The following is a 26,692-nucleotide window of genomic DNA, read 5'->3' on the forward strand; positions in this document are numbered from 1 at the left end:
TTTAAGGCGGAGATAGAGGGGTCGGAATGTACGACACCAGCTGGTGTCTCTGCACCAGATTCTGGCTATTAAGAGGATTTCAAGTTTCTCATTAGACTAGGGAATACCTGATGAGACCTCAATTAATGGGTCCTTTATTGGGCAGTTTGTCTCTATTTTAGAAAAAATCACTGACTGAGAATTGTGACTTGCGGTATTTCATCAGGAGTTATCGCCCTGGGTGAAAGACTGTAATTTATAACAGGGCCCTAGAGGTTATAGTGGTCACACATGTCTAAGAATTATTTTCAGGATTGGATGGATTCATCTTCTAATCAGGAGTTTAAAACTCCATTACCAGAACGTGTTTGGAGGTAAGCAACACTTTAAAAAATAGGAAGTAGACATTTTCAAGTGTGTATTTGGCTGGGCTGGGTTCACTGAGTGGGTGACAGCATTTCCATGGTTTGCATTAGGCATTGCAAGATGTTTTATGCAGATTCCTATCGGTTTATCAAATATGTAGTTGATAAATAGGGAAGTATTCAAAAACCATACCAATGAGTCCCTTTATGGCCATACTGACTTCTGCAAAAGCCTCTTTGATGTCCCTTTGAGTAGGTAGATTGGTGAAATCATAGATAGGTTGAATCATTAATGTTAGACTGATTTTCCTACATATATGTTTCAATTTCTGTTCCAAGACTTACCAGATACAGTATATTCCTTTCTTCTGGGACGATAAGTAGCTGAGGTTAACCAAAGGCTTGTAATGTATCTCTCTATTAGAGGAGGCCTATAATATTGAAAGTTATGTTTTGCTACTCACATGTTGTGTCCTTGTCTTGATTCTTCTCTAAAAGATAAATTATGTGAAAATATGGAATGTCACATGTACCCCTCTACCTACGCAGTCTTTATTTTATTGTCTAAAGGTGTGAGAAGCCAATACACTCTCTATATCTTTTCAGTGTAATTGTATATTATTTTATGAATTTTCTATATTTGCTTCACAATTATTCTAGTATTTAACAGCAATATTTTTCCAGGACTCTACTCACACGTTCACCTCTTGGGATGTGGGGACGTCCAGATTCCATGAGTTATACATAGATGAGAAACTAAACTTAAAGTTCACTTTGACTTGCCTTGGATGCAGGGCCGTCTCTAGAGCGGTGCGACTGGTGCCACCGCACTGGGTTCTGACCTTGTGTGGGGGCACCGTGTTTGCAAGTATATTATGGGTTTAAACCTGCTGCCCATTCCTTGCCCCCAGCAATTTTCAGACAAAAATAAAAATGTCAAAATAACTCCGGTGATTAATGTTCTTCCTGGACAGAGATGGAGTTTTGTCTATTGGAAGTTTTCACTCATGGTAATTTCTAAAGGGCTGTCACGCTTTTTTTGAGCAGTTGTGTTTACTTCTTTCCCACACGTGAAATGCTCCTGTGTAGATGTGCTTACCTTCAGTTTTTAGTGTGTTCTACTGATGAACTTTCGAGAGTGAGACATATCTACTCATGGGACTGTTTCACATATCTTTTTTCATTAGAAAGCTTGTTTTATTTCTGGGAATTCCTGAGTAAATCACACCCAAGTCTGGAATAACACAGCCCTACACATACACAGAAAATTCCTCCAAGCTCGGCCGGGAAACCTACTGCTAACATGAACAGGTTTGTGGTGTAGCAGCGTAGCCCTATCTGCAAAACGTGGCAACGTTTGTGGGAGATCATAATCCTTACTGTGAGTGTTTTTAACCATAAACAAGTTTGGCAGAAATAATCCTGTTAAGGGCAGAAGTAATTCCGTTTTTTTCTACGAAAATACGGAGGACAAACAAAGCTAAAAAGTTACACAGAGCAAATGCAATTTGGTGTTTATTTCTGTATGCAGAAATATACTATGCTGATTTTGTTGTGCTTAACTGTATACGCACTTAAGCACGTTTGAGGTTCTGCAATACTATCAGCATCTCAGGAGCATCTATAATGTTCTATGTCAAACTGTACAAAGTCAAAAAAGCAGTCAAGAATTAGACGCAACCTTATCTCAGGCAACAACCACGTTTTCCGTGGTCATTTTGCCTCGGTAAAAACAGGCATTCGATGCAAACTTTATGAAGCAACCGAAATTCCTGCTGAAACATTCAACATTTGCCCTACTGTTTTACTTGCTGTACAACATGTGAGAAATCTAAGCATTTTAGTAGGGTTTCCCATCTCTTTTTCTTAATACAAATTACTGATCCATTTGCTTTAGAAAAACAAAAGTCTTTTTTTTAGAAATCTGTACATATCAAGCTCATTTTGTAAAACTGAGTACCCTTGAAAGCAATATAAATGGCTTTTTTTTAAATTGACTGTCCCTTGTTATAACGTATATATTAGTCTCCAGCCAGACACGTGGTTAATGTATTAGCGTTGTAGCAGAGCAGGAAGCTGTAGTGATTTTCCAAATTGGATATAGCGCCTCATGGAACTTAAATCCATGGGCTTCACAAACCACTATATTTGAATCCCCAGGTTTATCTGCACAGATGTTGTGATGGACTGCTCGATAGTTCTGGCTTTCAGGCAACACTCAGATCTTGGCCACCAGCAGTCCAGCTGTAGATTCGTCTTTTCCACTTGGGCCTTCTCGTTCCTTCACTCTCAGCCCCATCAGCAATGGCTTTTGTCCGGCTTCTCCAGGTACAGAATCCTCACCAGGTCCTCCAGCTCTGTCCTGCACACCCTGGTTTCACACAGTTCGCTGATTTCAGCTTCGCCCTCACTGAAGATTTTCCATTGGCCTTCAAAGTAAAGATAAAGGAGAGAGGGTTTGTGCAGAGCCTAGGGAATATATTCATGTAAAAGCATTCTTTTTTATGATTATTATTAGTCAAATCTATTCTGCAATCAGTTTGACCCTTTATTGTTTGAAAGTCACCAAGCTTTGCGTTTCTCTTAAGAAATGTGTTTATCATGGGGTTTATTCACAAAAGCATTTATGAGTATCTGAAGTAATACCACAGGAGTATGTTTTCACATATTCTTACTAGCCCGTCCAACTTCTTATTAGTAAAAGTGCACAGTCTTTTCTGATTGTACTAATTTTGCATGACTATTACTCAAATGTTCCCATTTTATTCACATTTTAGTTGTTTTAGGAAGATTCACAAAGGTATTTAAGGTATTTAAAAGTACTCCAGGATACTACCAGGAATACTACTGTAACTACTTTAAAATGCATATGTGAAAAGGCTCCGTACAATTCTACAAAACAAATTAAGCTTAACTCTCCTCCTGCAAAAATATTGGATTGAGGCTATTGTCAACGACAAACTCATGGTGGTAAGGGTAGATTTGTTCTTATTAACTCGGGGCCAGATTTATTAGGAAATCACACAAAACAGGTCAGCAGCTAAAGTTACACAGTTGCAACAAAAGGTGCAGTGTTATGTTGCGTGAACGAGAGAGCAGAGCAGCGTCATATCTAGTATGATGTGGCACTGTTCTCCTCTCTCCTGTGCTGGCACACTTATGGCACCCAGGCACCAACACAGACACCCTTGTGCCATAGTGCAAGGGTGTCTGCTTTCTCTAAAGCATAGACTTTGTACTCAAGGCATCTCTTCCTGTATAACAACTCAGCTTTAAGGCTTTTCCCACTTTGTATTTGTGCTGTAGAAGGCAAACTAGGAAAAATGAAAACATTACACCTGCCTCGAGGAGGTGTAGGATTTTGGCACAAATATCTGTCAACAAAAATTTGAGGAAAGAGATTTGTGTCAAAACCTATGGGTGATTGCATGCTAACACCAATGCACTACTCATGGAACACCCCTGGATGCAAAGTAATTGCATTACTTTGGAATACTATCCAATGCAAATCCAGATTAGCATTGGAAGGTAAAGCCCACCTTAAAACTTTGCCTCAGGTTGGTGTTGCAACAGTAATGCAAACTTGATGCAAAGCTCTCATATATCTGGGCCCTGATGGCTACGTACCTTGCCGATATAAATCTTAAAAGTACATAGTTGGAGAGTTAAGAATAGTAAATCCGTACTTACCTTCATATACCTACCTATTTCCTAAGTACATACACATGGAGCTAGGGATGGTAATTATGAACTTACTGTATCTCATTATCTGCACAATATTGTGATATTCGATATTCGGCATACAATATTGTGGCAGGACAACATTTTGCCAAATGATATCGTGAGAAGCATCTGTTTATTTTCATTATCACTGGAGAAAGTCTTTTGTTATTCCTTTCTACTTGAGTGATTCAAACAGTATAACCAGCCACAGGTTCATATCTGTAGCAGCTAAAATGGAAGGGTGTTAGAAATGGGGTCTTTGGCTGGCAGTCAGGTTACCCCCTGTCCAAGCAAGGACCCTCACTCTAGTCAGGGTAAGTCACACACAATCCAAATTATCTTGTGCCCACCCTCTGGTAGCTTGGCACTGAGCAGTCAGGCTTAACTTAGAAGGCAATGTGTAAAGTATTTGTGCAATAAATCATACAATAACAACATATAGCACCACAAAAATACACTACACAGTGTTTAGAAAAATATATAATATTTATCTGGATATTTGCAGGTCAAAAACGATCAAAGATGCAATAAGAAAATGTAAAGATATCACTGAAAAGTGATATAAAATGTCTTAAGTCTTTTAAAAGCAAACAAAGGCCCTCATTCTAACCCCAGCGGTCTCAGACTGCCGGGGCCAGGGTCGGCGGGAGCACCGCCGACAGGCCGGCGGTGCCCCGCAGGGCATTCTGACCGCGGCGGTTTGGCCGCAGTCAGAAAGGGTAAACCGGCGGTCTCCCGCCGGTTTACCGCTGCCCTTAGAATCCCGCCGCCATGGGGGATTCTGACACCCCCTACCGCCATCCTGTTCCTGGCGGTTCGCCCGCCAGGAACAGGATGGCGGTAGGGGGTGCCGCGGGGCCCCTGGGGGCCCCACAAAGTATTTCAGTGTCTGCCTAGCAGACACTGAAATACGCGACGGGTGCAACTGCACCCGTCGCACCTTCCCACTCCGCCGGCTCAATTCTGAGCCGGCATCTTAGTGGGAAGGTTGATTTGCCCTGGGCTGGCGGGCGGCCTTTTGGCGGCCGCCCGCCAGCCCAGGGCAAATCCCAAAATACCCTCAGCGGTCTTTCGACCGCGGAGCGGTATTTTGGTGGGGGAACTTCGGCGGGCGGCCTCCGCCGCCCGCCGAAGTTAGAATCACCCCAAAGTCTCTTTCAAGCACAAAGTACCTGGTTTGAGTAAACAATCTCTGCAAAGGGCCGCAGAGGAGGAGAAGTGTGGAAACAAAGGGGTGTGCATCAATTTCTCGGGCCGCACACGGTCGATGCATTGTTTAGTTTCCATGCAGGGACGGCTGGGTGTCGATTTCTGGTGCTCGGTCCTGGATACTCTTCAGGTTGCGCGGTTTTCAGACGCCCCGGGTCTGTGCGTGGCAAGCTCTGCGTTGTTCCAGTGGGCGGTGCAGGGAAATTTCTCCCTCACGGCAGGCGCTGCGTCGATTTCTCTGGAAGTCGGGTGGCATTGTCCCAAGTCGGCTGTGTGTCGATCTGGTGGGCCGCGCGTCGAAGTTCCGGTCGCACCACAGGCACCGCGTCGATCTTTTCCTTGCGAAGTCGAGCGGCGTTGTCCCGGTTTGGCGTGCAGTGAATTTTTCACTGCGGAACAGTCTGTGCGTCGTTTTTAGTCAGCTGTGCGTCTAAATTTTGCCGCACAAGGAGTCCAGTTGCAAGAGAGAAGTCTTTTTAGTACTGAGACTTCAGGGAACAGGAGGCAAGCTATATCCAAGCCCTTGGAGAGCACTTCTTCACCACAGCCAGGGAGCAGCAAGGCAGCAGGGCAACAGCAAGGCAGCAGTCCTTCAGAGAAAGCAGTCAGGTGAGTCCTTTTGGCAGCCAGGCAGGTCTTCTTGGCAGGATGCAGGTTCTGGTCACAAGTTTCTTCTCCAGGAAGTGTCTGAGGTGGTAGGGCAGAGCCCCTGATTTTATACCCAAATGTGCCTTTGAAGTGGGGGAGACTTCAAAGAGTGGCTTAGAAGTGCACCAGGTCCCCTTTCAGTTCAATCCTGTCTGCCAGGGTCCCAGTAGGGGGTGTGGCAGTCCTTTGTGTGAGAGCAGGCTCTCCACCCTCCCAGCCCAGGAAGACCCATTCAAAATGCAGATGTATGCAAGTGAGGCTGAGTATCCTGTGTTTGGGGTGTGTCTGAGTGAATGCACAAGGAGCTGTCAACTAAATCCAGCCAGATGTGGATTGTAAGGCACAGAAAGATTTAAGTGCAGAGAAATGCTCACTTTCTAAAAGTGGCATTTCTAATTTTTTTTTTTTTTTTTTTAAACATGTTTTTATTGAGTTTTCAAGAGAGCCACACATTGCATTGCATACAGATGTCATCAATAGCAGGATGTTGTTGATTACAGTAACTAGCCAGGCTCTCCCATGTTAAAGTTAACAAACAACTAAGAACTTGCGTACACTTCCAGGTCTGCACAGTCTGATCAATATTTCCGGATTTTGCCGACGTAGAGGTTTAGGGCGTTCTATTGTGGTAAGGCTCTATTGCCGCTAGAGGCGGGGGCCCCCACTGCCGTGTGGGGAGGGGGGGAATAGGAGACGAGGGGGGGGAGGAGGGGGAGGATGTGGCGCGGTGAGCCATGGCACTAGTGTCTATTGGTTGGGCGTGGTGGCCTGTTGGTGCTGTTTGGCATGTGTGCACTTGGGGGGTTTGATGTGCTGTCAGTGGGGACGAGGCGTTGATGACAGGTGTGTATGCTTTCCCTGGTGTAATGCTGCATTATTGCCAGGTCTAGGCCCGCAGCCGTTTAGGTGATCACGGCTGTCTGCGGTTCAAGGGGGTCTTTCATCGTTTTTGGCCTCTAGTCTGGAGACTAAAGTGCCCCAAGCTTCACAGCCCGCTTGTCGCAGTCCCCTTCGTGCTAGGTTTATTAATACCTGGTGCTCAGCGCGGGCCCAGCGAAGCGTGAGGGTAAGCCAGGCTTTCAGGTCGGGTGTGTTGGGGGCCTTCCAGTTCATCGCTATCAGTCTTTTGTACATTGCATAAGCTAAATCTACGAACTTGTGCACATGTTTGTTTCTTTTCGTCCTTGTCCTGAGGCCGAGTAGGCAGGACTTGGGATTCGCATCCAGGTTGAGCCCCGTCATTTCAGATAATGCTGTAACCACCCCAGCCCATTCCCCTTGTATCCGCGGGCACTCCCAAACCATGTGGTAGAACTGTACTGCTGGTGTTTTGCATCTGGGGCAGGCTGGGTCCGTCTCGGGGAACATACGTTTAATCCTGGCTGGCGCCAGGTATGTCTGATGTAGGTAATTAAACTGTGTGTATCGGAATCTGGGGTTTCTTGAGACCTCACGTGTGTTGCTCAGAGCTTTTGGCCATTCTGTCTCTGAGATCGGGGTAGGCAATGCAGCGTTCCACCTCTCCCAAGCTTTCTTCAGATTGGATTCCGGGGGTCTGTTCAGAAGTTTATATAAATTTGAGACTGCTTTTTCCTGGGGGTCCCAGTTCAGCATATGGTGTAGGGTTGCTGAGGTATTTGGCTCTAGGTCTCCGGATGCCCATGTTTTCCTGATTGAATGACATATTGCGTGGTATGCCAGGAATTGCCCCGGGCTGATCTCTGTAAGGGCCTGTATGGCTTTGAAGGACATTAATTTTCCTTCCTCGAAGCAGTCTCCCACTGCATTTATGCCCGCATCTGTCCAGATTGTGGGCGAATGTGAACCGGCTTCCACCCACCCGGGGAGCCGTTCTAGTGGGAGAAGCGGTGAGTAGGGAAGATTTTTGGCGTCCTTTTGAATATACTTCTTCCAGCATGCGTGTGCCGCTGTCATCAGTGGGTTTTCGCATGTGCTTTTGGTTTGCTTATCCATCAGCCATACAAGCAGGGGGACTCCCTGAAGTCGGGATTTCATCCAGATAGTTTCTGCTGAGCTGGGTCTATGTAGCCAATTTAAGATCCACTGCAGCTGTGCGGCAGCGGAGTAGAGCTCAAAGTTTGGGGTGCCCAGCCCGCCCGTAGCCACCGGATGATGCAGCGTGGTGAGTGCGACCCGCCTTCTGCCCTCGCCCCACACCAGTTGCAGTAGGGTGGAGTTCAAACTGTTGAAAAAGCTTTTGGGGATAATAATTGGCAGGGCCGCGAAGTAATACAGCAGTCTAGGTAATATCAGCATGTTTGCTATGGCGACTTTACCCAGTGGTGAGAGTGGTAATTTATTCCAGAAGTGTACTGAGCTCTTTGCAGAGGTCACCGCTTTCCCCAGATTACCATCCCTAAAGTCTTCTGCTCTATGATAGACGTTGACCCCTAGGTATTTAAATGTGTCAAAGCACCATTTTAGGTGGCCTGACGGGGCGCTCTCCTGCCTCGCTGGGGGCCAGCTGGCTAGTGGGAATATGCAGGATTTCCCCCAATTAACTATTAATCCGGAGATCCCTCCGAACTCAGACAGCAGCGACATCACCGGGGGCAGCAGCTCCTCCGCTCTACGTATGTATATCAAGGCATCGTCTGCGTATAATGATATGGCGTGGAGAGTGCCGCTCCTTGCCACCCCCCATTCTTCTTTTTTTGCACGGACGCGTGCGGCGAGTGGTTCCATCGCTAAAGCAAATAGGAGGGGGAATAGGGGGCATCCCTGCCTTGTTTCCCTGCTGATCGAGAAGCTCTCTGATATGACTCCTCCCGTTTTCACCCTGGCCTGTGGGGCAGTGTACAGAATGCGAACCCAGCATGTAAATTTTGGGCCGATACCCATTAGCTGCATGCTGGCAAACAGAAAGTCCCATTCTAATGTATCAAACGCTTTTTCTATATCGAGTGATATCACCGCTTCCTCGAATGCGGTCGGGGGAGTGTCGCCCATTACACTTATCAGCCTCCGGATGTTGAGGAAGGTGTTGCGTTTCGGGATGAATCCATTCTGATCCTCATGTACCAGAATGGGCATGTAAGGAGCTAGCCTGTTGGCCAGGATTTTACCGAGTATCCTGCAGTCTAGGTTTAGCAGAGAAAGAGGTCTGTAGGACTTAACGTCAGTGGGTCACGCCCCTGCTTCGGGAGGACCACTATCATTGCCTCCCTCATTGTGGGGGGCAGAATCCCGTTGATCCCTGCTTCTTCAATCACTTTTAGGAGGTGTGCGTTAAGGTGTGTCACAAAAGCAGAGTAGTATTCTGATAGCAGGCCATCTGTCCCTGGGGCTTTATTCCTAGGTAGTTGTTCAAGGGCCTTGTTGAGTTCTTCTAGTGTGATGGGGGCCTCTAGTATCTCCCTATCGGTGTGCGTAAGTTGGGGCAGGGAAGAGTCTGCTAGAAAGGACCCGAGCTGTTGGGGAGAGCATGATGTGCTTTTGGTGTGTAATTGTGTATAGTATTCCCTAAACGCATCATTTATTTTTACCTGCGTGGTAGCCAGTGCGCCTGCGCCTACCCCTATTGCCTCGATTGGAGAGCACTGCCGGTCCTCACGCAGGAGCCATGCAAGTAGCCTACCTGATCTGTCGCCTTCCGATTGTAGTCTAGTCAGGTGGTATTTGTGATCATGAAGGCGTAAAGTGGCGTCGGCGGTTGCATATTCTGCGCGCGCATCCTTTAGTGACGTGTATGGCGTTTCATTGCGGGCTACTGCATTTTCTAGTGCTCTTAGTTTCTTCTCCAGCTTGCTGACCTCTGCATGGACTGTACGTCTCACCCCCCATGTAGTGGAGATACAATGCCCGCGGATTACTACTTTGTGTGCGTTCCACTCCACCGCTCTTAAGTTTGTGGTGCCGGTATTTGATTCCCAGTACTGTTTTAGCGCTGCTCTCAGTGTGTCTGTGAATGCTGGGTCGTGTAAAGCTTCCGCTTGTAGCCTCCATGTTGGGATCACCTGACGCTTCCTGCCCCAGTCCAGAGTTATTTTAAGCGGTGAGTGATCCGATAGTGTCTTGGCTAGGTATTCAATCCCACTGGTTACTGTGCAGATTTCCTGAGTGCCCCACAATAAGTAGAATGAATATTCCCTGTGTTGTGGGTGCTTCATGCGCCATATATCATGGAGGCCCATATCACTGGCCCATGTTGGCAATGGGCGTCTGGGATATCTATTAGCTGTTGGGTGTGTGGGGGAGTTAGACCTGTCCAGTGCTGGGTCCGGCGTGCAGTTGAAGTCTCCACCCCATATGGCGGGGGTTTCGGGGTTCACTAATAATGCTGGGGTGAGCGTGCACAGGAACTCGGGCAGCGCGCTATTGGGGCCATATACCCCTATAATTGATAGTTGTTTGCCGTCTAATTTACCCTCCACTACCACATACCTGCCTTCCAGATCTATCTTGTGTGATGTTTGGAGAAAGGGGACATTCCCTGCTATCCATATGAGGACCTCCCTGGCGAAGGTTGAGTAGGATGTGCCCACAATCTGTCCTCCCCATTTACTACACAAGTCCTGCAGATCTGGGTCCGCAGGTGGGTTTCTTGTAGGATTGCGATATGTGTGCCATGGCGTTTTAGTCGTGCATGCACCCTAGACCTTTTGCTTGGGGTCCCGAGTCCCCTGACATTCCAGGTGACTATGTCATATGTGTGTGTGCTATAGGCTATAGGTTGGGCCATGTTCATTTTGTAAAAGTGTATCTGGCACTCTGCCCCCCGATATGGCCCAGTCGGTCTCCCCCGCCCCCGTCACCCCAGCGGGTGAGCCCCACACCCCCGGCTGCATGTCCTGTGTTGTGAGCAGACCTGTAGTGTACAAACTAGTAGTTACCCTCTTTCCCTCCCCAACTGGATCCCGTCCCCAACTGTAAACTTGCAACAAGCTACACACCCATTTGAGGTGCGAGCTAAACTGTGTCCATATGGATATCTGCGGGAGCAATAATACTATCCGGGTGCGGCTCATTGTAGGGGCTCGCATCCTTCTGCAGACACGGTCTGCGGGTGAGTTAGGGCTCTCCCAGGGCGCGGCTATCCATCCCCCCCCGCCGCGCTCCGCCGCTAATTACGCACAGTATGAGTAAAGGAGTTATCTCCAGGAGTAGAGAAATAAGGATACATTATTTCGGATGATATAACCACCCACTTCCAGTGGGGCTCGCAAAGTTCAGTTCTACTCTCCAGCTGTGGCGGTCGGTCCCTCTGGGGGGGTGGGTCGGTGGTGTTCGTTCAGAGTGTGTCCGCGGTCCTGGGGGTAAGCTCCGGGCCCCTCAGTGCCTCCGTTAATGTGGAATCCGAGCTAATCGAGTACGACTCCGAGCCTTCCTCCGGGTGGGTCCTGAGAGTCTCGAAGGAATTCTGTGTTAGCAGGGGAGTTTCTTTTAGGGCCCTGGCTCTCTCTTCTGCAGCCTGTTTCTCCGTGGGTTGACCTCTGGGGCGCCTCTTGGATCGTTTCCGTGACGTTGTCGTTGACCAGTTCTCGATGGTGCCGGTTGCTTCGCGGGGGTGGGCGATGCCCCTAGCATGCATCCACGTCCAGGCGTCCTCCGTTGAGGTGAACACGTGGGTGCGTTCATCTGTTAATACACGTAATTTGGCGGAAAATAATAATGCGTACTTTATATCATGTTCACGGAGGCGTTGCTTTATTAGGGCGAAGGAGTTGCGTTGCCTTTGCACTTCTTGAGTGAAGTCTGGATAAGCGTGAACAGTCGAATCCTCGTACCTGAATGGGCCTTTGTTGCGAAACTGTTGCAGTATCGCATCACAGTCTCTAAAATTTAGGAACCTGGCTATCAACGGTCTTGGGGGTTGACCCGGCACTGGGGGGCGTCCGGGGATCCTGTGTGCTCTTTCCACTGAAAAGAATTTTGATGGGACTCCATTCAGGACCTCTTTAATTAACCAGTGTTCCAGCAGGAGCTCTGAATTTTGATCCAGTGATTTTTCAGGAAATCCGAGAAACCGTATGTTGTTGCGGCGGGACCTGCCCTCCGTCTCTTCTGCTCTTCTCAGCAGTGTCTTTACTTCTGTATCCAGGCGGAGAATTTGTTTTTGGTTATCCGCTACTGTGGGAGCCAGTTCGCTTAGCGCCTCTTCCGTTGTCTAACACTTTTTCGGATAATTTGCGGTGGTCTACTCTGAGAATTTTCAGATCTTGCGACACCGTGTCTATCCAGCTCTCCAGTGAGGTTTTAGTGTCCATGATTGCCTGTAGTACTTTCTCGAATTGCGAGGAGTGGGCCAGGAGTGTGGATTCCAGCGAGTGCAGGGTGGGCATAAGTTGTTGATCGCCAGGTGCCTGGCCATGCGTGTTCCGGTCCTGGCTTTTCACTGATTTGGACCTCCCGGCCATTTTGTCTTATCTGGTGTGTCCTGGTTCCTCCTGCACCCACGCGTTCACCCACGTTCCCTGGGCTGTTCAAGCAGGGGGGGCTGTATGTCCCCTCGGGTCAGCGCCGGTGTGCGCTTCGATTCTTGAGGTTTCGGCCCTCCTGGTGATCTTCAAGGTGAGATCTTGCTCAGGCGGCCAGGGATCTCCCGTCGCCAGGCCCCCCGACCAGCGCAGGCGGGAGGGGGGCGGGGGACGAGGAGGGGGGCAAGGTCCACACGCCCTCGCTAGCCCTCTGGCCGGCAGCCAACTCCAGGCCCTGGATCCTCTGTCAATGTGAGGCGGAAGAGTGTTGTTCCCGTGTGTGCGCGCCTAGTAAGTTCCGGGCGCGCTCAAATTTTTTAGAGCAGTTCCACGCTTGTACTGCAAGTCGCGCCATTTAACGTGAGATATTACTTGTCCTGATCCAATCCGGCCCTACACGTGCCCGTCTGTAGTGGTATCGACATCTACCTGCAGTCCCAGGGTCTTCTCCGGGGGGAAGCGCGCCACGCCATCGAGCATGGGGGAGGGGGGCACCCCCAGGGGTCCGCGGTAGGCACTCATCCAGCGTCCTTTGCCCCGCCACATGGGCGGGAGGGGGAATCCGCGATGGGGAAGGGGGGGGCATGGGCAGCCCAGGTACCAGGTGAGGGCTCCCAGTCCCCCCGGTATCAGCCCCCCCAGTCGCCGTAAACCCACCTCGCCGTCCGGCTCTCCGGATTAAGTTCAGGTCCCCGTGTCAGGGGGAGACGGCGGCTGCGGCCTCCTGGGGAGGGCGCGTCAATCGCGACCGGGTCCTCAGCCGCCCGGCAGTTTCTGGGGCTGTCAGCAGCAGGTAGGGGGCTCAGGGAGCGGATCCCCCCTCCACCCCCGAATTGCTGTCACCCCTTGATTACACCACAGGCTTCCTGTTGTGGCCCCACAGGACCTTTTTGAGGGGGGGGTGTCTCTCCGCCGGTCCGCAAATGAAAAAGGGGCACCCACCGGGGGTCCCGGCTGCTGGTCCCCTGCTGCTCCTGGAGTTTTACACTACCAGGACATGTAAACTACACAGGTACATGTCCTGCCTTTTATCTAGACAGCACCCTGCCCTAGGGGTTACCTAGGTCACACCTTAGGGGTGACGTATATGTAGAAAAAGGGGAGTTTTAGGCTTGGCAAGTACTTTTAAATGCCAAGTCCAATTAGCAGCGAAACTGCACACACATGCCTTGCAATGGCAGGCCTGAGACAAGGTTAAGGGGCTAGTTAAGTGGGTGGCACAAACAGTGCTGCAGGCCCACTAGTAGCATTTAATCTAAAAGCCCTGGGCACATATAGTGCCTCCTACTAGGGACTTATAAGTAAATTAAATATTCCAATTGGGTATGATCCAATGTTACCATGTTTAAAGGGAGAGAGCATATGCACTTTAGCACTGGTTAGCAGTGGTAAAGTGCGCAGAGTCTAAAAACCAGCACAAACAGTGTCCAAAAAGTGGAGGGAGGCAGGCAAAAAGTTAAGGGTGACCACCCTATGGCTGTCAGGTCTAACATGTGTCCCCCCCAGCTGAAAGTGGGGAGAGCTACCCAACCTCCTGGGAGCTCTCATCGCTAAGGCGGAAGTATCTGGAGAGACCATCAGCGTTGGCGTGGTCAATCCCCGGGTGATGCTCCATCATAAAGTCCATCCCCTGTAGAGAAATGGCCGACCTCAAGAGTTTTGGATTCTCACCCCTCATCTGCATGAGCCATCTGAGGGGCCTGTGGTCTGTCTGAACCCGGAAGTGAGTCCCAAACAGGTAGGGTCTTAACTTCGTCAGTGCCCAGACCACAGCAAATGCTTCTCCTCAATAGCACTCCACCTCTGTTCCCGTGGTAATAGCCTTCTGCTGATAAAGGCTACTGGTTGGTCTGAGCCCTCCTCATTTAGCTGTGCTAGAACAGCCCCTATGCCATGCTCTAAAGCGTCTGTCTGCACAATAAATTCCTGGGAGTAGTCAGAGGCCTTGAGCACAGGGGCTGTGCACATGGCTTCCTTCAGAGAATCAAAGGCTTTCTGACAAGCCTTTGTCCAATTCACCAACCTAGGTTGTTTCTTGGAAGTGAGTACTGTGAAGGGTGACACAATGGTACCATAGCCCTTGTCGAATCTGTGGTAGTATCCAGTGAGGCCTAAAAAGGCTCTCACTTCAGTCTGTGTTCTAGGTGGTTGCCAGGCCTTGATGGTTTCAATCTTGTCCTGGAGTGGCTGCACCTTGCCACCACCTACTAGGTGTCCCATGAACACCACGGAACCCTGCCCAATCTGGCACTTACTAGCCTTGATGGTCAGGCCTGCCTGTCGCAGAGCCTGAAGCACCTCCTTGAGGTGGAGCAGGTGTTCCTCCCAGCTGGAACTATAGACATCTATGTCATCCAGGTAGGATGCACAGTAGGCATCCTTGCCAGCTTGGACCCCGTTTACCAACCGTTGGAAGGTAGCGGTGGCATTTTTCAACCCAAACGGCATCACCTGGAACTGGTAATGGCCACCAGGTGTGGAAAATGCAGATATCTCTTTAGCCCCCTCAGTCAGGGCGATCTGCCAGTATCCTGATGTAAGATCAAACGTACTCAGGAATTTGGCAGCGCCTAGTCTGTCAACGAGCTCATCAGCTCGGTGGATGGGGTGAGCGTCAGTCCGTTTGACTGAATTGAGACCCCGGTAGTCCACGCAGAACCGGAGTTCTGGCTTGGCACCGGGGTCAGTAGCCTTAGGGACCAGCACCACAGGGCTGGCCCAGGGACTGCTGGATTTCTCAATAACCCCTAAGGTCAACATCTTGGAGACCTCCTCCTTGATGCTGGCCTTGACCTTATCTGATAACCTGTAAATTTTGTTCTTTACAGGGGGACTGTCTCCTGTGTCAATATCATGAACACATAAATGGGTAAGTCCAGGAGTAAGGGAGAACAGGGAAGAGAACTGTTCTAACAGCTCATAGCAGTCTCCTTTCTGTCTTAGAGTCAGGGAGTCAGATAGAATGACACCCCCTACAGACCCATCATCTTCTTTTGCAGAGAGGAGGTCGGGGAGAGGTTCACTCTCCTCTTCCATGCCCTCATCTGTGACCAGGAACATACTGACCTCAGACCTCTCAAAGTGAGGTTTGAGTCTGTTGTGATAGAGAACCCTTAGGGGGTGCCTAGGGGTCTTGAGGTCCACTAGGTAAGTGGCCTCCCCCTTCCGCTCCTTAATTTCAAAGGGCCAGTCCAGCGGTCCTGGAGAGCACTAGGCTCCACTGGCTCCATCACCCAAACCTTGTCTCCAGGTGAGAACTCAACCAGAGTGGCCTTCCGGTCGTACCACTCCTTCATCACCTCTTGACTGGTGTCTTGGGAGCTTTCTCCCAGCCCTCTTTAACAAATGCTTAGGGGTCCCCTGACAGGGTGACCATAGAGAAGCTCGAAGGGGCTGAACCCCACCCCTTTCTGGGGAACCTCTCTGTAAGCAAACAACAGGCACGGTAAGAGGATGTCCCACTTACGCCTTATGGCTTCAGTCAGGCCACTAATCATGCCCTTCAGGGTCTTGTTGAATCTCTCAACAAGCCCATGGGATTGAGGATGATAAGGGGTGGTAAACCGGTAGGTCACCCCACACTCATTCCACATGGACTTCCTGTACGCAGACATGAATTTGTGCCCCTGTCAGACACAACCTCCTTAGGGAATCCCACACGGGTAAATATTCCCAACATGGCTCTGGTCACAACCGGTGCAGTCAATGTTCTCAGAGGGATTGCCTCTGGATAGCAGGTGGCATGGTCCACCAAAACCAGGATAAACCTGTTGCCCAAGGCTGTTTTGGGGTCCAAGGGACCAACAATGTCGATGCCCACCCTTTCAAAGGGGGTGCCAACTACCGGAAGTGGAAGCAGGGGAGCCTTAAGCTGTTTCCCTGTCTTCCCACTAGCCTGGCAGGTGGGGCAAGCTCTGCAGAAATTATCTGAGGCTATCCTCATTTTGGGCCAATGGAAGTGGGTGACAAGCCTGTTAAAGGTCTTGTCTTGGCCCAGGTGTCCTGCCAGGGGGATGTCGTGAGCCAGACCCAGTAGGAAGGCCAGTAACACTGGGGGACCACCAGTATACGTGCTGCCCCAGGACCTGGAACCTTAGGCTCACTTTAAAGGAGATCATTCTCCCAGTAAATATGGTGAGTGCCAGAGGCGTCCCCTGCTGCTTGGGCTGTGCCCTGTCGCCTCAGACCCTCAAGGGTTGGGCATTCCTTCTGCGCCTTGCAGAACTCTGCCCTGGTTGGCCCACCCTCTATTTGCCAGCCAGCAAGTTCAGGTTTGTTACCCAGGTCAGCTATGTCCTCCCCAGTTGGCTCAGGGGCCTCCTCCTCCTCAGGGGCCCCGTCCACCACTGGGAACATTTGAGGCGGGTTTCCCACACCTCTTGCCCTTCCTTTTTGCAGCTGTCTAGGCCATTGTTCCAGGCTCCAGATGCCCTTGACTCCCTTCCTGGGCAGCCATGGACCGTATGGTCATGCAGACCCACTCAGGCAAACCTAACATCTCCAGGTAGGATCTGAGCTCTACCTCCTTCCAGGCAGTATGCTCAAGATCATTGCCTAACAGACAATCTACAGGCATGGCAGGACTCACAGCTACTTTCAGAGTACCAGAGACCCCACCCCAATCAAAGGGAACCAGAGCCACCGGTAGGGGACTCTCACGATTGTCAGCGACTATGACCTGGTGGAATGTATTAGGGACTATCTGCTCCGTTGACACCAGCTGACTCTTGACAGTAGCCGTACTGGCTCCTGTGTCAAGCAGAGCCTCCACCCTTTGCCCATCAATGGTGACCCACTGCCTATACTTGGAAGTATTTTGTGGCATGTGGGCTTTGGGCACCATTTCTCTTTCTCCCAGGGACACTAGGGAAACCTCTGCCTGCTCCCCAAAGCTATCTGGGTCTGTCTCCCCCGAGCGCTACACTAGTCAACCCAGGTGTCTGTCTGGTAGTGGACGGTGCTCTCTTGGAACACTGGGAGTCGCCCTTAGAGTGACCATGCTGGTAGCACTCCAAGCATTTGGGGATGAATTTCCCTAATGATTTATCAAAATACCCTGTCTTTTTCCCAAATCTGGAAGAGGAATAGTTGCCACCCAGTCCCTGGGAATTCTTTTGGGGGACTTTTGAGAGTTCCTTATCTGTATGTTTATCTCCCCCCTCTTTCTTCTGTTGGGAACCCTGACCACCTTTGTGGGTGTCCCCCCCAGATACCCTTCGGGACACTCTGGTGCTAACCCAGAGGTCTGCCTCCTCAGCAAGCTTCCTGGGATCAGTCAGCTTACTGTCTACCAAGTGCTGGCGCAACTCTGTAAAAGAAATACTGAGCATATGCTCTCTCAGGATCAAGTCATATAACCCTTTGTAATCATCTACTTGGTGCCCCGTACCCAACCATTCAGTGCCTTATTGGAGAAATCAAAACAGTCGACCCAGGTTCGTGTGGAAAGTTTGGTACTGTCCCTAAACCTCTGACGGTATCTCTCAGGGGTCTGTCCAAACTTGGCCAGTAAAGCGGTTTTCATGATAGCATAGTTATAGTGATCACGTGGGTCTAGTGTAAGGAGTGTATCCCTCCCCTCTGGTGGTACATAAAAAAATAAGGCAGCCCCCCATTGCCCTTCAGGGACCCCATAAGCCCTTAGTGCAACTTCATAGGCAGCCAGCCACTTGTCAATATCACCTCCCACCACAAAACTGGGCACCACACTCTTGGGTATACAAACCTTTTTCTCTCCGCCAGGTCGTGTATGTATGTTACCACCGCCACTGCTGGACTCAGACTGTCGTGCATTGATCTCCAGCTCCTTGAGACTCAGTTCATGAGCTAACAAAAGTTTTTTTCTCAGCCAGAGCTCTCTCAGCTTCAATCTGCTTGGCTGCTCTTTCATTCAGCTTGTTTGGATTCTCTTTCTGACCTCCTTTCCTCCTGTTGAGCCTCAATTTTTAATTTTGCGATTTGCAATTGAAACTCTCTCTCCTTTCCTCTGAGGTCAGGCTTTGATCAGAGACACAGCTCCCTGGATTGGCAGGGGGCACAATTGCAGTGGTAACATTATCCATTAATGGAGAGAAATCCTCTGAGGGGCCATCTTGTGGACCCTCCTCCTCAGCATCCTCCTCTGAATGGGCTTCGGCCCAGGCCCTCATCACCATTTGAAATTCCTCCTTTCTGGAGGCACCTGGGGTGGGTACTCCCATATCCCTGCAGAACCCTTTCAGTTGTTTGACAGTATGGGGGTCATTCCGACCCCGGCGGTCAAGGACCGCCGGGGCCGGAGTTGGTGGGAGCACCGCCAACAGGCTGGCGGTGCCCCGCAGGGCATTCTGACCGTGGCGGTTTGGCCGCGGTCAGAACAGGAAAACCGGCGGTGTCCCCCCGGTTTTCCGATGCCCTGAGGAATCCCCCATGGCGGCGCAGCTTGCTGCGCCGCCATGGGGGATTCCGACCCCCTCACCGCCATCCTGTTCCTGGCGGTTCCGACCGCCAGGAACAGGATGGCGGTGAGGGGTGTCGTGGGGCCCCTGGGGGCCCCTGCAGTGCCCATGCCAACAGCATGGGCAGTGCAGGGGCCCCCGTAAGCGGGCCCCACATAGAATTTCAGTGTCTGCATTGCAGACACTGAAATTCGCGACGGGTGCAACTGCACCCGTCGCACCCTTCCCACTACGCCGGCTCCATTCGGAGCCGGCGTCTTCGTGGGAAGGGGTTTCCCGCTGGGCTGGCGGGCGGCCTTCTGGCGGTCGCCCGCCAGCCCAGCGGGAAACACAGAATGGCCGCCGCGGTCTTTTGACCGCGGTGCGGTCATTCGGCGGTTCCCGTCGCCCGCCGGGGTCTGAATGACCCCCTATATGTCTTCAACAGGGCTAGGTCAAAATCTCCTGCTTGAGACCCAGCCTGAGACATGTTGAGTTAGGATTTCAGTCCAAAATTTACAGGAAAAACGGAGTTGCAAAAAGACATTAAAAAAATCAAGTTGACCTTCAACTGTGGGTAGGGAGTGGAATACTTAGCTACTGTATGTCACTGCACAAATACAAGTCCTATCCTCACCGCTGATCACCAATGTTAGAAATGGGGTCTTTGGTTGGCAGTCAGGTTACCCCCTGTCCAAGCAAGGACCCTCACTCTAGTCAGGGTAAGTTACACACAGTCCAAATTATCCTGTGCCCACCCTTTGGTAGCTTGGCACTGAGCAGTAAGGCTTAACTTAGAAGGCAATGTGTAAAGTATTAGTGCAATAACTAATACAGTAATACAGTAAAACACCACAATAAGTACTCCACCCCAGTTTAGGAAAATAGATAATATTTATCTGAATACAATAAGTCCAAATTGTCAAGAATCCAATGTACACAGGTAAAGTTATGAATTTTGAAAGATTAAGTCCTATCATAGCGCTTAGAAACAAAATGGCTCTAACTGGGGCTGTTACGACGTTGTACCGGAGTCGTTCCCAACAGGTCAATGCCACTTGCGGAAGAGTGTGGGATGGTCACAGGGTCGACGGACTACAGGCACAGTACATTTGGTAAACAAGGAAACAAAGAAGTAGCACGGAGTTGGAAGGATGAGTTGTCGCCAGTGCCAGTGCAGCATCAGTTCCTGGTTGCAGCCAGGGAGGTGAGGCATCTGTTCTGTCCGGTTGCAGGGGAGGTGATGGGACATCGGTGGCGAGGCGTTGGTTCCTTGTGACCCTGCATGATTGTAGGAGGCTGGACTGGCTTGTAGTGAGTACCAAGGGGTACTTACACCTTGCACCAGGCCCAGGTATCCCTTATTAATGTAGAGGGGTGTCTAGCAGCTTAGGCTGATAGAAAAGGTAGCTTAGCAGAGCAGCTTAGGCTGAACTAGGAGAAAAGTGAAGCTCCTACAGTACCACTAGTGTCATATGCACAATATCATAAGAAAACACAATACACAGATATACTAAAAATAAAGGTACTTTATTTTTATGACAATATGCCAAAAGTATCTCAGTGAGTACCCTCAGTATGAGGATAGCAAATATACACAAGATATATGTACACAATATCAAAATATGCAGTAATAGCAATAGAAAACAGTGCAAACAATGTATAGTCACAATAGAATACAATGGGGGCACATAGGGATAGGGGCAACACAAACCATATACTCTAGAAGTGGAATGCGAACCACGAATGGACCCCAAACCTATGTGACCTTGTAGAGGGTCGCTGGGACTGTAAGAAAACAGTGAGGGTTAGAAAAATAGCCCACCCAAAGACCCTGAAACGTGGGTGCAAAGTGCACCTAAGTTCCCCAAAGAGCACAGAAGTCGTGATAGGGGAATTCTGCAGGAAAGACCAACACCAGCAATGCAACAACAATGGATTTCCAGACGAAGGTACCTGTGGAAGAAGGGGACCAAGTCCAAAAGTCACGATCAAGTCGGGAGTGGGCAGATGCCCAGGAAATGCCAGCCGTGGGTGCAAAGAAGCTGCCACCGGATGGTAGAAGCTGAGGATTCTGCACGAACGACAAGGGCTAGAAACTTTACCTTTGGAGGATGGATGTCCCACTTTGTTAAGAGTCGTGCAGAAGTGTTTTCCCGCAGAAAGACCGCAAACAAGCCTTGCTAGCTGCAATGGTCGCGGTTAGGGTTTTTGGATGCTGCTGTAGCCCAGGAGGGACCAGGATGTCAACAATTGCGTCAGGGGACAGAGAGGGCGCCCAGCAAGACAAGGAGCCCTCTCAGAAGCAGGCAGCACCCACAGAAGTGCCGGAACAGGCACTATGAAGTGGAGTGAAACGATGCTCACCAGAAGTTGCACAAGAGAGTCCTACGCCGCCGGAGGACAACTCAGGAGGTCGTGCAATGCAGGTTAGAGTGCTGTGGACCCAGGCTTGGCTGTGCACGAAGGAAATCCTCGGTGAGTGCACAGGAGCCGGAGTAGCTGCAAAACACGCGGTTCCCAGCAATGCAGTCTAGCGTGGGGAGGCAAGGACTTACCTCCACCAAACTTGGACTGAAGAGTCACTGGACTGTGGAAGTCACTTGGACAGAGTTGCTGAGTTCAACGGACCTCGCTCGTCGTGCTGAGAGGAGACCCAGCGGACCGGTGATGCAGTTCTTTGGTGCCTGCGGTTGCAGGGGGAAGATTCCGTCGACCCACGGGAGATTTCTTCGGAGCTTCTAGTGCAGAGAGGAGGCAGACTACCCCCACAGCATGCACCACCAGGAAAACAGTCAAGAAGGCAGCTGGATCAGCGTTACAGTGTCGCAGTAGTCGTCGTTGCTACTTTGTTGCAGTTTTGCAGGCTTCCAGCGCGGTCAGCAGTCGATTCCTTGGCAGAAGGTGAAGAGAGAGATGCAGAGGAACTCTGATGAGCTCTTGCATTCGTTATCTAAGGAATTCCCCAAAGCAGAGACCCTAAATAGCCAGAAAAGGAGGTTTGGCTACTTAGGAGAGAGGATAGGCTAGCAACACCTGAAGGAGCCTATCAGAAGGAGTCTCTGACGTCACCTGCTGGCCCTGGCCACTCAGAGCAGTCCAGAGTACCAGCAGCACCTCTGTTTCCAAGATGGAAGAGGTCTGGAGCACACTGGAGGAGCTCTGGGCACCTCCCAGGGGAGGTGCAGGTCAGGGGAGTGGTCACTCCCCTTTCCTTTGTCCAGTTTCGCGCCAGAGCAGGGCTGAGGGATCCCTGAACCGGTGTAGACTGGCTTATGCAGAGATGGGCACCATCTGTGCCCATCAAAGCATTTCCAGAGGCTGGGGGAGGCTACTCCTCCCCAGCCCTGACACCTTATTCCAAAGGGAGAGGGTGTAACACCCTCTCTCTGAGGAAGTCCTTTGTTCTGCCCTCCTGGGCCAAGCCTGGCTGGACCCCAGGAGGGCAGAAACCTGTCTGAGGGGTTGGCAGCAGCAGCAGCTGCAGTGAAACCCCGGGAAAGGCAGTTTGGCAGTACCCGGGTCAGGTGCTAGAGACCCAGGGAATCATGGGATTGTCTCCCCAATACCAGGATAGCATTGGTGGGGCAATTCCATGATCTTAGACATGTTACATGGCCATATTCGGAGTTACCATTGTGAAGCTACACATAGGTAGTGACCCATATGTAGTGCACGTGTGTAATGGTGTCCCCGTACTCACAAAGTCCAGGGAATTGGCCCTGAACCATGTGGGGGCACCTTGGCTAGTGCCAGGGTGCCCACACACTAAGTAACTTAGCACCCAACCTTTACTAGGTAAAGGTTAGACATATAGGTGACTTATAAGTTACTTAAGTGCAGTGTAAAATGGCTGTGAAATAACGTGGACGTTATTTCACTCAGGCTGCAGTGGCAGGCCTGTGTAAGAATTGTCAGAGCTCCCTATGGGTGGCAAAAGAAATGCTGCAGCCCATAGGGATCTCCTGGAACCCCAATACCCTGGGTACCTCAGTACCATATACTAGGGAATTATAAGGGTGTTCCAGCATGCCAATGTAAATTGGTAAAATTGGTCACTAGCCTGTTAGTGACAATTTGGAAAGAAATGAGAGAGCATAACCACTGAGGTTCTGATTAGCAGAGCCTCAGTGAGAGAGTTAGTCATAACACAGGTAACACATACAGGGCACACTTATGAGCACTGGGGCCCTGGCTGGCAGGGTCCCAGTGACACATACAACTAAAACAACATATATACAGTGAAATATGGGGGTAACATGCCAGGCAAGATGGTACTTTCCTACACAACCCCCCCCCCCCCCCCAAACAAAGGACAATAAGACTAGCCATGACCTGATGAGTCTTCATTGTCTAAGTGGAAATATCTGGAGAGTCCATCTGCATTGGAGTGGGTACTCCCAGGTCTATGTTCCACTGTATAATCCATTCCCTGTAGGGATATGGACCACCTCAATAATTTAGGGTTTTCACCTTTCATTTTTTTAGCCAAAGTAGAGGTTTGTGGTCTGTCTGAACAATGAAGTGAGTGCCAAACAGGTATGGCCTCAACTTCTTCAGTGCCCAGACCACAGCAAAGGCCTCCCTCTCTATGGCAGACAAACGCTTTTCTCTAGGGGTCAACCTCCTGCTGATAAAAGCAACAGGTTAATCCTGGCCCTCAGAATTAAGTTGTGATAAGACTGCCCCTACCCCTAATTCAGATGCATCAGTTTGGACAATGAATTTTTTGGAGTTACAGGGGCTTTTCAGGACAGGTGCAGAGCACATGGCCTGCTTCAGCTCCTCAAAAGCTTTCTGACAGCTAGCTGTCCACAATACCTTTTTAGGCATTTTCTTGGATGTGAGGTCATTAAGAGGGGCTGCAATGGAGCCATAGTTCTTTATGAACCTCCTGTAATACCCAGTGAGGCCTAAGAAGGCTCTCACCTGGGTCTGAGTTGTAGGGGGAACCCAATCTATAATAGTTTGGATTTTTCCCTGAAGTGGTGCAATCTGTTCTCCACCTACCAGGTGTCCCACATAAACCACTTTCCCCTGCCCTATCTGGCACTTTGAAGCCTTGATAGTGAGGCCTGCCTTTTGCAGGTCCTCCAAAACTTTCCATAGATGGACCAGGTGATCATCCCAGCTGGAGCTAAAGACAGCTATATCATCTAGATATGCTGCACTAAAAGCTTCCAGCCCTTGCAGGACTGTATTCACCAATCTTTGAAATGTGGCAGGTGCATTTTTCAATCCAAAAGGCATTACTGTGAATTGGTAATGGCCTCCAATGGTTGAAAATGCAGTTTTTGCTTTAGCATCTTCTGATAACTTGATCTGCCAATACCCTGCAGTCAAATCAAAAGTGCTTAGATACTTGGCAGATGCCAGTGTATCTATTAGCTCATCTGCCCTGGGTATAGGGTGAGCATCAGTTTTGGTTACCTGGCTGAGACCTCTATAGTCTACACAAAACCGCATTTCCTTCCTTCCATCCTTGGAATGAGGTTTTGGTACAAGTACCACAGGAGAGGCCCATGGACTTTCAGAGTGCTCAACCACTCCCAGTTCAAGCATTTTCTGCACTTCTTGTTTTATGCAGTCTCTGACATGGTCAGGCTGCCTATAGATCTTACTTTTGACAGGCAAGCTGTCGCCAGTATCTATAGTGTGCTCACACCAAGAAGTGGTGCCTGGCACAGTAGAGAAGAGTTCAGAAAATTGACCCAGGAGATTTATGCAGTGGTCTTTCTGCTCAGCAGTAAGACAATCTGCCAAAACTACACCTTCCACTAGAGCATCTTGTTCTGTGGAAGAGAAGAGATCAGGGAGAGGGTCACTCTCTTCTTCCTGTCCCTCATCTGTTGCCATGAGCAGGGTGAGATCAGCCCTGTCATAGTAGGGTTTCAGGCGATTGACATGGAGCACCCTAAGGGGACACCTGGCAGTGCCTAAGTCAACTAAGTAGGTGACTTCACCCTTCTTTTCAACAATTATGTGGGGTCCACTCCATTTATCTTGGAGTGCTCTTGGGGCCACAGGCTCCAAGACCCACACTTTCTGCCCTGGTTGGTACTGAACCAAAACAGCCTTCTGGTCATGCCATTGCTTTTGGAGCTCTTGGCTGGCCTGAAGGTTTTTACTGGCCTTTTTCATGTACTCAGCCATCCTAGATCTTAGGCCAAGTACATAGTCCACTATGTCTTGCTTTGGAGCTTTTAAAGGTTGTTCCCAACCCTCCTTAACAAGTGTTAGAGGACCTCTCACATGGTGTCCAAATAGGAGTTCAAAGGGGCTGAAGCCCACTCCTTTTTGGGGTACCTCCCTGTAAGCAAAAAGGAGGCAAGGTAACAGGATATCCCATCTCCTGCGGAGTTTTTCAGGGAGTCCCATAATCATGCCTTTGAGAGTTTTGTTAAATCTCTCCACCAGTCCATTTGTTTGTGGATGATAGGGTGTGGTGAACTTGTATGTAACACCACACTCCTTCCACATGGCCTTTAAGTAAGCAGACATGAAATTGCTTCCTCTGTCTGATACCACCTCTTTTGGGAAGCCCACCCTGGAAAAGATTCCCAGGAGGGCCTTTGCCACTGCAGGAGCTGTAGTGGTCCTTAGAGAAATTGCTTCAGGATATCTGGTGGCATGGTCCACTACCACCAAGATAAACCTATTGCCTGAAGCAGTAGGAGGGTCAAGGGGTCCAACTATGTCAACCCCTACCCTTTCAAAGGGAACCCCAACCACAGGCAGTGGGATAAGGGGTGCCTTTGGAGTGCCACCTGTCTTGCCACTGGCTTGACAGGTTTCACAGGACTTACAAAATTCCTTTGTGTCCTCTGACATTTTAGGCCAATGAAACAAGGGGACAAGCCTGTCCCAAGTTTTCATTTGCCCCAAATGTCCAGCTAAGGGAATGTCGTGGGCTAGAGTTAGGAGGAACTTTCTGTACTCCTGAGGAATCACCAATCTCCTGGCAGCTCCAGGTTTTGGATCCCTTGCTTCAGGGTACAAGAGGTTGTCCTCCCAGTAAACTCTGTGAGAGTCACTGACATCCCCATTTGCTTGTTTGACAGCTTGCTGCCTTAGACCCTCTAGTGTGGGACAGGTATGCTGTGCCACACTCAGCTCCTCCCTGGCAGGCCCCCCTTCACCCAAAAGCTCAGCAGTGTCTGCTTCCAGCTTCTCTGGTGTAGGTTCTGCACAGGGTGGACATTCTTCTTCCTCAGAAGTAGAATCCACTGTAGAGGGAGGGATAGTAGGTAGTGATTTACTTTTACTAACCCTAGCTTTAGGGAGCACTTGGTCCATTCTTTTAGGATCCAAGTCACCCTGTCCTTTTTGCTTTTTGGCCTGAGCCCTGGTTAAAGCAAAAATATGCCGTGGAATGCCCAGCATTTCTGCATGAGCCTCCAACTCCACATCTGACCAAGCTGATGTCTCTAAATCATTCCCTAGCAGACAGTCTACAGGTAAATCTGAGGCAACCACAACATTCTTTGGACCAGTAACCCCCCCCAGTTGAGATTTACAACAGCCATGGGGTGGCTAAGTGTGTTGTTATGAGCATCGGTTACTTGGTACTGGTGACCAAGTAGGTGTTGTTCAGGGTAGACCAGTTTCTCTATTACCATTGTAACACTGGCACCTGTGTCCCTGTAGGCCTGAACCTCAACACCATTTATTAGGGGTAGTTGCTTGTACTTATCCATGTTAAGGGGACAAGCAACTAAGGTGGCTTAATCAATAGCCCCCTCAGAGACTAACACAGCCTCTGTGGTCTCCCTAACAAGACCAACCCCAACTGAGTTACCAAAAGTGAGCCCAGCTACTCCCTTGGATTGGCTATTAGTAGGTTTGCTCCCACCACCACTGCTATTACTAGGGGCACTAGGTGTAGCAGCAGGGGTTGTAGTGGTAGGAGGCTTGG

General features: G+C 49.9%; 1 protein-coding gene across 1 annotated transcript in view; it reads right to left on the reverse strand.

The window, feature by feature from the left end:
* Positions 1–1,843: 1,843 nt before the first annotated feature.
* The window catches only part of CHRDL1 (chordin like 1), a 632,262-nt gene continuing 607,413 nt past the window's right edge, over positions 1,844–26,692 (reverse strand). Inside the window, exon 11 of the mRNA XM_069211416.1 lies at positions 1,844–2,773. Within this exon, the coding sequence (XP_069067517.1) occupies positions 2,643–2,773 (131 nt within the window). The 3' untranslated portion in view covers positions 1,844–2,642. The remainder of the gene's footprint in view (positions 2,774–26,692) is intronic.

The sequence above is a fragment of the Pleurodeles waltl genome, chromosome 2_1, assembly GCF_031143425.1.
Source record: "Pleurodeles waltl isolate 20211129_DDA chromosome 2_1, aPleWal1.hap1.20221129, whole genome shotgun sequence".
Lineage (NCBI taxonomy): Eukaryota > Metazoa > Chordata > Amphibia > Caudata > Salamandridae > Pleurodeles > Pleurodeles waltl.